We start from the raw sequence: 8,597 nt of genomic DNA on the forward strand, positions 1-8,597 counted from the left end.
GCTCTTTCTCCACCGTAAACAAATAAATGTTTACTTTATGGAAACGTGTCAGTTGTCTTTCTTCAGTCATATTACTGGACCTGCAGGGCCCACTGCTCTAAATTGAATTCTAATCTGTGACAATGTTTGTGATGAACTACACAATGTACAAAACATTAGGAACAGCTTCCTACTATTGAGTTGCACATTTTGCCCTCAGAACAGCCTCAATTAGTTGGGGTGTGGACTCTACAGTGTCAAGCATTCCACAGGGTTGCTGGCCCATGTTGACTCCAATGCTTCCCACAGTTGTCAAGTTGGTCGGATGTCCTTCGGGTGGTGGACCATTCTTGATACAGAAGTGTGGAAAAACCCAACAGCGTTGCAGTTCTTGACAAACTCAAACCAGTACACCTGGCACCTACTCCCATACCCCATTCAAAGGCACTTATATTTTGTCTTGCCAATTCACCCTCTGAATGGCACACATTCAAAATCCATATCTGTTGTCTCAAGGCTTAGAAATGCTTCTTTAACCYGTCTCCTCCCCTTCATCTACACTGATTGAAGTGGCTTTAACAAGTGACCTCAATAAAGGATCATAGCTTTCATCTGGTTAGTCTCATGGAAAGAGCAAGTGTTCCTAATGTTTTGTGCAATCARACTATCTGATGTAAAACTAATTAATTTTGAAAAATAGAAAGTTTATTCCACAATACAACCAAATTAATACATAGACAAATCTAAAAGAAATAGTCTATCCATATGTCACCGAAATAAGGCAATTCCCATGTGTCTAAATAAATAGCACTTGTACTTCTATTGTTTTTTTGTTCCAGTTTCCTTATTTGAATAGGARGATTGAAATTGGGACACGTGTCCATCTGTACTGGGGATCATTGCAGCTCATCCTGGGCTTCTCTATTTTCCCTCTGGTCATCATGTCATTGTAGAGCAGAAGCTGTGTGTTTGTGTGGTCACAGAGACAGGGGGTCCAAAAGCCTCCATGGTCTCCATCACAAGGGAGAGGTGGTCCATAAACGACCCCACAGAGACACGCAGAATACGGGCCTCATCGGCTCTCCACCTCCTGATGGAAAGAGGGATGGAAGAGACAGGAGATAAAGGAGGAAGACGAGTGGAGGGAGATAGATTCACATGGACGGTCAACTCAACAACCTCGTATACAGTAGTACCACCATACACACTTACACCATTGATACACTTGGTGGTAGTACACGGGAACACACAGACACTCACACAGACAYCGTSCTGCCGGACACCGTGAGCTCCTTGCTGATGCCTCCTTTCCGGGGCTCGCGGTCTGGGGAGAGGGACTGGAGCGCGATGGACGCCTCGCGACTTGATGGGAACGGGACGTCTAGTGCACTGCGGGACTGTCAAGGAAGTTTTCACCCTGTTTCATGCTAAATTATCAAAATATGCATACAATATTAAAGAGGCAATTTACGACCAAGCGTTAATGTCAATAACCGTTTGACGTCTTATGTGGAGTACATAGGATACAATTCCAATTTGCCTTGCTTGTGATTGTTTTCCGTGCAGGGCGCCGCCATGATGGTTTTTCTTCTAAGTAAATCTAGATGTTGGCGACCGCAGATTCGCCTGAATGCAACAAATATAGATTTACAATCTGATGTGGAGATTCGCCACGGTTGATGAATAAAGTTGTWTTTACATATACAAAAAGATGAAACGTGGGTTTGTCTACATAAAAAAGTTTTTAAGAGTTGTTAACAATCTTATTAGCAATAGACCTATTCAACATATTGAGCTTGACACATCTCAAGCAAAACATGTGAACCCAATATGGATGTTGATAAGGATATTATTTAATTGATGTAAACTAATCACCCATACATTTATGTAAAAATATATCTACATTTGTATGCCAATGGACGCGCGCACACCGCTCCGCGTATGGCTATATTGGATACTCTAGAAATTGTCATTTGAGCGATCGGTTCTTCACTCGAGCGCAACCGACAAAGGGCGAGAATGTGTCTGGTTGGTATGTCTATCTTCATGATCTGAAGTGTCTTTATACACCTTTAAAACTTTCGTTTTAATTAACATTCGTCGCAGTCTCATTTCGATTAGCCTATCCTGTTTGCTTTTCACATCAGCTATAAATCAATTTACACATGATGAGATTGGAGATCGGCACATAACTGTGAATGCAACATTAGCAGTCGGTACGAGCTTCATCTTCACTTACACCCAGACAAGCGCTTGGACAGGTAAGACAAAATGTTTTACTTCTTCAAATGTATTTTTACTGCATAAACTCGACATTCCCTTAGTATCAGTAAGTGGTTTATGTGTGTTAGATATTTCRGTTTTATTGTAACCTGTATGTGCATATGGTTATTSTATTTCACTGTGTTTGTGGGATTAAGCAGGCAATAATTAATTTAGCATGTGGTGGAGTCCCCAAAACTCACCAGTGAAACTCTTTATTCCCCATGCCTGTGTGTGTGCCTCTGTCTGCCTGCCTTTCCTCCTGCATGTAATGTGCATGTTWATATGTGCATATCAGGGCTATGGGTACTCTGAGGGACTTGCAGTTTGCACTGCAGCTGAAGATCGAGGAGCTCCGTCAGAGAGACAGTCTGATAGATGAGCTGGAGTTGGAGCTGGACACCAAGGATGATCTCATCCGACAGCTGCAGACAGAACTGGACCGCCATCGCAACGCTCCACAACACACAGGGAGCACAGAGAACACAGGTAATTACTACTCGTTACACCTTAAATAACATTAACATGCACCTCTAATACAACACAGACCTAGGGGAAACGGAAAACAACACAGGGTACCAAACCAGTCCTAACGCTCCTGGAGGTGTTCAGTGAATTCAAGGGTAGTTAGGCATGAACCTATGAGCCATCACTCTCAAGGCTAATGTGACAGATTGGGGTTGAACGTGGTCTCCTACTTGCCACGAGACTGTGTTAGCTCGCTGAGGTAAAGCCTAACCAAAATGGGTGTCTGTCAGGACCCGGGCTGTCCCCACCAGTGCCTGATGAGCCGCAGAGGACTAAGAGACAGGCAATATCAGCAGAACCCACAGCCCTGGACCCTGCCCAACTCACACACGTCACACTCACCAACTACAGCAAGAGTGAAGAGTGAGTACACGCGCACGCGCACACACACACACATACACACGCACACACACACTGATCCTGTCTCTGTACATGTGTACAGGTCTAGAGAGCTGATCCATAGAGCTCTGTTGGAGAATGAATTCATGAAACACCTGGAGCAGGGACAGGTACTAGTATTACTACGACTGTATAGTATTACTGTGGTACTACTGCCACTCTCACTGTCTATTCTTAGATATCCATTTAGTTATCTCCTCCCCCCTRTCTCTCTCACATACTCTCTCTTTCTCTCTCAYTTTAATTAAACAAATGCTATATTTTTATGAACGGGTCTCTTGCGTTGTCTCTCTCTCTTTGTCTCTTTCTCTATGTCTCTCTCTCCCACTRTCACTCTGTAGATTCAGACCATAGTTGACTGTATGCATCCCACTCGTCTGGCCCGGGGCTGCTGTGTCATACAGGAGGGAGACGACGGATCTCTGGTCTATGTACTGGAGGGTGAGAGGCATGGAGGGAGGTGGAGGGATGGGGTGGAGGGAGGGATGAAGCGAAAGAGAGGAAGGGGGAAAATAGGGCAATGAAGAGGGATAGAGAGAAGGGGGAGGGAGGATGAGAGATGGAGGGAGGGAGGGTGAGAGATGGAGGGAGGGAGGGAGGGTGAAAGAGAGGAGGGCGAGACTGAGAGAGGAAGGGGGGAGGGAAGTAGATAGGTGAGAAGTTATGACAGTCTAGGCGAAAGGGGAGGCAAGGGAGGGACAGATAATACCACAATGAGACAGATATTTCACAGAATGTATAAATGTGAAGCATCCGGTTGGCGTTTCACTACCAAGTATGGTAGTGAGAGGAAGCCCAGTGGCCGGCAGTGGGAGATGATGGAACGAGATGGATTTTGGCAGACATTCTGCTAATTTACTCATCAGACATTTGATCTCAATACAGTTTTCTGTTCCCAAAACTACAATTTGTTACGAACAGAGTGGACTACGTTCTTTAGACTTTACCCGTTGCCATGATTAAAAAAAAAATAGAAGGAGTGGAAAGGTGTATTGAGTTACTGCACACGCGCACTTCAGAGTAGGCGTTCCCCAAATGCTAGAACACGCCAATAGGATCTCACTAGCTCGTGCTTGGCTCTGCCCACCTCCTTGCTTGTTCTGCCATCTATGGCTCATTTGTTCCCATTTGAAACAACAGGCTGTGGTCTATCTTGGTTTAGTTATAAAAATCTTTGATTATACTGTATATATCAGGTGATATCATACAGTGAGCTCACTGTAGCAGAGGCAGACAGGTCACACACACACACACACACTTCTTGCTCTCTCAGGCGCTCTGAAACATCTGTTCCTGACACCTCGACTCCTCTCCTCTTAAAAATATCTAATCTGTCCTCTCTATTTTTACCACAGTCYCTTTGTCTCTCTCTGTTTCTCATTCACACACACACAGACACACATAATTAGACCATGTTGATTATACAGTCCATTCACTTTGAAACATCCATCTAGAGAGTGTGGGTGTATTACCATGAAGAGATGATTAATATTAATGCAGTCCTTTACAGTTAAAGTCGGAAGTTTACATACACCGTAGCCAAATACATTTAAACTCAGTTATTCACAATTCCTGACATTTAATCCTAGTAAAAATTCCCTTTCTTAAGTCAGTTAGGATCACCACTTCATTTTAAGAATGTGAAGTGTCAGAATAATATTAAAGAGAATGATTTATTTCAGCTTTTATTTCTTTCATCGCATTCCTAGTGGGTCAGACATTTACATACACTCAATTAGTATTTGGTAGCATTGCCTTTAAATTGTTTAACTTGGGCCAAACGTTTCGGGTAGTCTTCCACAAGCTTCCCACAGTAAGTTGGGGGAATTTTGGCCCATTCCTCCTTACAGGGCTGGGGTAACCTGAGTCAGGTTTGTAGACCTCCTTGCTCGCACACGCTTTTTCAGTTCTACCCACAAATTTTCTGTAGGATTGAGGACAGGGCTTTGGATGGCCACTCCAATAACTTGACTTTGTTGTCCTTAAGCCATTTTGCCAAAACTTTGGAAGTATGCTTGGGGTCATTGTCCATTTGGAAGACCCATTTGCGACCAAGCTTTAACTTCCTGACTGATGTCTTGAGATGRTGCTTCAATATATCCACATAATTTTCCTACCTCATGATGTCATCGATTTTGTGAAGCGCACCAGTCCCTCCTGCAGAAAAGCACCCACACAACATGATGCTGCCACCCCCGTGCTTCACGGTTGCAATGGTGTTCTTCGGCTTGCAAGCATCCCCCTTTTTCCTTCAAACATAACAATGGTCATTAAGGCCAAACAGTTCTATTTTTGTTTCATCAGACCAGAGGACATTTCTCCAAAAAGTACGATCTTTGTCCCCATGTGCAGTTGCGAACTGATACTTTTGTACCTGTTTCCTCCACCMTCTTCACAAGGTCCTTTGCTATTGTTCTGGGATTGATTTGCACTTTTCGCACCAAAGAACGTTCATCTCTAGGAGACAGAACGCGTCTCCTTCCTGAGCGGTATGACGGCTGCGTGGTCCCATGGTGTTTATACTTGCATACTATTGTTTGTAAAGATGAATGTGGTACCTTNTTGCTCGCACACGCTTTTTCAGTTCTACCCACAAATTTTCTGTAGGATTGAGGACAGGGCTTTGGATGGCCACTCCAATAACTTGACTTTGTTGTCCTTAAGCCATTTTGCCAAAACTTTGGAAGTATGCTTGGGGTCATTGTCCATTTGGAAGACCCATTTGCGACCAAGCTTTAACTTCCTGACTGATGTCTTGAGATGCTGCTTCAATATATCCACATAATTTTCCTACCTCATGATGTCATCGATTTTGTGAAGCGCACCAGTCCCTCCTGCAGAAAAGCACCCACACAACATGATGCTGCCACCCCCGTGCTTCACGGTTGCAATGGTGTTCTTCGGCTTGCAAGCATCCCCCTTTTTCCTTCAAACATAACAATGGTCATTAAGGCCAAACAGTTCTATTTTTGTTTCATCAGACCAGAGGACATTTCTCCAAAAAGTACGATCTTTGTCCCCATGTGCAGTTGCGAACTGATACTTTTGTACCTGTTTCCTCCACCMTCTTCACAAGGTCCTTTGCTATTGTTCTGGGATTGATTTGCACTTTTCGCACCAAAGAACGTTCATCTCTAGGAGACAGAACGCGTCTCCTTCCTGAGCGGTATGACGGCTGCGTGGTCCCATGGTGTTTATACTTGCATACTATTGTTTGTAAAGATGAATGTGGTACCTTCAGGCATTTGGAAATTGCTCCTAAGGATGAACCAGACTTGTGGAGGTCTACAATTTTTTTTCTGAGGTCTAGGCTGATTTCTTTTGATTTTCCCATGATGTCAAGCAAAGAGGGACTGAGTTTGAAGGTAGGCCTTGAAATACATCCACAGGTGTATAAGAAGCTTCTAAAGCCATGACATAATTTTCTGGAATTTTCCAAGCTGTTTAAAGGCACAGTCAACTTACTGTATGTAAACTTATGACCCACTGGAATTGTGATACAGTGAATTATAGTGAAATAATCTGTCTGTAAACAATTCTTGTAAAAATTACTTGCGTCATGCACGAAGTAGATGTCCTAACCGACTTGCTAAAACTATAGTTCGTTAACAAGAAATTTGTGGAGTGGTTAAAAAACGAGTTTTAATGACTCCAACCTAAGTGTATGTAAACTTCCGACTTKAATTGTAAGTGTGAATGAGTGGGYAGTTCTGTTRAGTTCAGGCAGGTTTGATGATGTAATGTTGTTTATGTGCGTTCCTGAGTGTGTGCGTGTGTGCGGTTGTGTGCGGTTGTGTGTGTGTAGAGGGAAAGGTGGAGGTGACTAAAGGGGAACAGAAGCTGTGCACCATCGATCCCGGGAAGGTCTTTGGAGAACTGGCCATCCTCTACAACTGTACCAGGACTGCTACTGTTACAGGTAACTCACACACACACACACACTCTTTCTCTTTCTCTTTTTCTTTCTCTTTCTCTCTCTCTCTCTCTCTCTTTCTCTCTCTCTCTCTCTCTCTATCTCCCTCTCTTTCTCTCTCTGTCAGTGTTCCCTCCTTTCAGTTGTTGCCTGAGGTATAGACTTATTTTTTTTTCACTGTATATTGACTATATGTTTGGTTTACTCCTGTGTAACTATGTGTTTTGTATGTGTCCGAAACTGTTTGCTTTTCTTGCCAAGGTCGTATTGTCATTGAGAACGTGTTCCTCAATTTGCCTACCTGGTTACAATGAAGGTAAAATATAAATAAATATAAGCATCCAAATGCTCTGGGTTGTGTCGCGCTGTGCAGACCTGGAAGATTGAGGGTTGAGGCTGGCTGATTCAGAGTTAACGCGCGAGATGCTAGCAGTGATAACTGAGTATAGCATAACTAGTTAGCTGGCTACCCTGATGGGTTCCGGTTCTAAGTTAAAATAGCAGTCCGTACGCACATCTCGGTAAGGCGGGTGCAGGAAGAGTATATCGCTAGATGGAAAGTGGAGATTAAAATATATAACTGAGAAAGATACATAACGGGATGAGGACACGACAAAGAAAACACGTCCGTTTTTGCATGTTTTCCCCGGTGTATAGAGCTCTTTCTGGATCTTGAATGTTGAAATAATACACGTTAATATGTGTATATATCTGCTACTGTAATGTATATTAAAGGATTCAGAAGATTTACCGATATAACAGCTTCTAACAAAATGTGTAGTTTAAAGTATAGCTGGCTTCCTTCCGATCTCCTGGTTATTTGGTCTGCCACGGGTTATTGCTTCTGGTTTTTTTTCTCTCTCTCTCTCTCTCTTCTTCTCTCATCTATCTTCTCTCTTTCTCTTATCTGAGTGGTGAAGTGTTTTACTGTACAATGCTATTCAGGGTCAGGCAGATATTGGTTGCTGAGCGAGAGGGGGAGAGAGAGGTGAATAGGAAAAAAAAACAGCTCCTCTGACAGCTTTCTCAGTCCCTCTCCTTTAGCATCTCTCCCCCGTCCTTTCCCTCCTCTGTCCTCTCCTCTTTCCACACCTGAAGTCTTTTGATTTGACCATGTGTCGACAGAGTTCAGTTTTGCCCTTCATTCTTATCTCATCCTTGCCTCTGTCTCTCTCCATCACCGGAGTTGATTGACAGGTAGTGAACATGTGTGGTGTGGGCGGCGGGGGGGGGACAGGGTCTGTGAGGGTGTGCAGGAGGAGGTGAGATATATATATATATATAATCTATATAAATTACCCTCTTATTAGAATAGAGAGAAACAACGCGTGTGTGTGTGTGTGTGTGTGTGTGTGTGTGTGTGTGTGTGTGGTGTGTGTGTGTGTGTGTGTGTGTGTGTGTGTGTGTGTGTGTGTGTGTGTGTGTGTGTGTGTGTGTGTTGTGTGGTGTGTGTGTGTGTGTGTGTGTGTTATCAGCAGATAGTTAGAGTGGGATGTGAAGGCTCTCATCTCTCGAA

At 43.6% G+C, this 8,597-nt stretch overlaps 2 protein-coding genes across 2 annotated transcripts in view; one reads left to right on the forward strand and one right to left on the reverse strand.

The window, feature by feature from the left end:
- Window positions 1-801: 801 nt before the first annotated feature.
- Window positions 802-1,616, reverse strand: LOC111963889 (L antigen family member 3-like). Its single transcript, XM_023987451.2, has 3 exons — window positions 1,507-1,616; window positions 1,240-1,368; window positions 802-1,069 (listed from the first exon to the last, which is right to left on the reverse strand). The coding sequence occupies exons 1-3, from the start codon at window positions 1,554-1,556 to the stop codon at window positions 919-921; spliced, it is 330 nt and encodes a 109-aa protein (XP_023843219.1). The 5' UTR covers window positions 1,557-1,616; the 3' UTR covers window positions 802-918.
- A 355-nt stretch (window positions 1,617-1,971) lies between these two features.
- Window positions 1,972-8,597, forward strand: part of LOC111964490 (cGMP-dependent protein kinase 1-like) — an 18,648-nt gene continuing 12,022 nt past the window's right edge. Inside the window, exons 1-6 of the mRNA XM_070443744.1 lie at window positions 1,972-2,240; window positions 2,540-2,730; window positions 3,000-3,132; window positions 3,212-3,278; window positions 3,510-3,609; window positions 6,974-7,087. Coding sequence (XP_070299845.1) covers window positions 2,544-2,730; window positions 3,000-3,132; window positions 3,212-3,278; window positions 3,510-3,609; window positions 6,974-7,087 — 601 coding nt within the window. The 5' untranslated portion in view covers window positions 1,972-2,240; window positions 2,540-2,543. The remainder of the gene's footprint in view (window positions 2,241-2,539; window positions 2,731-2,999; window positions 3,133-3,211; window positions 3,279-3,509; window positions 3,610-6,973; window positions 7,088-8,597) is intronic.

This window comes from Salvelinus sp. IW2-2015, linkage group LG5, assembly GCF_002910315.2.
Source record: "Salvelinus sp. IW2-2015 linkage group LG5, ASM291031v2, whole genome shotgun sequence".
NCBI lineage: Eukaryota > Metazoa > Chordata > Actinopteri > Salmoniformes > Salmonidae > Salvelinus > Salvelinus sp. IW2-2015.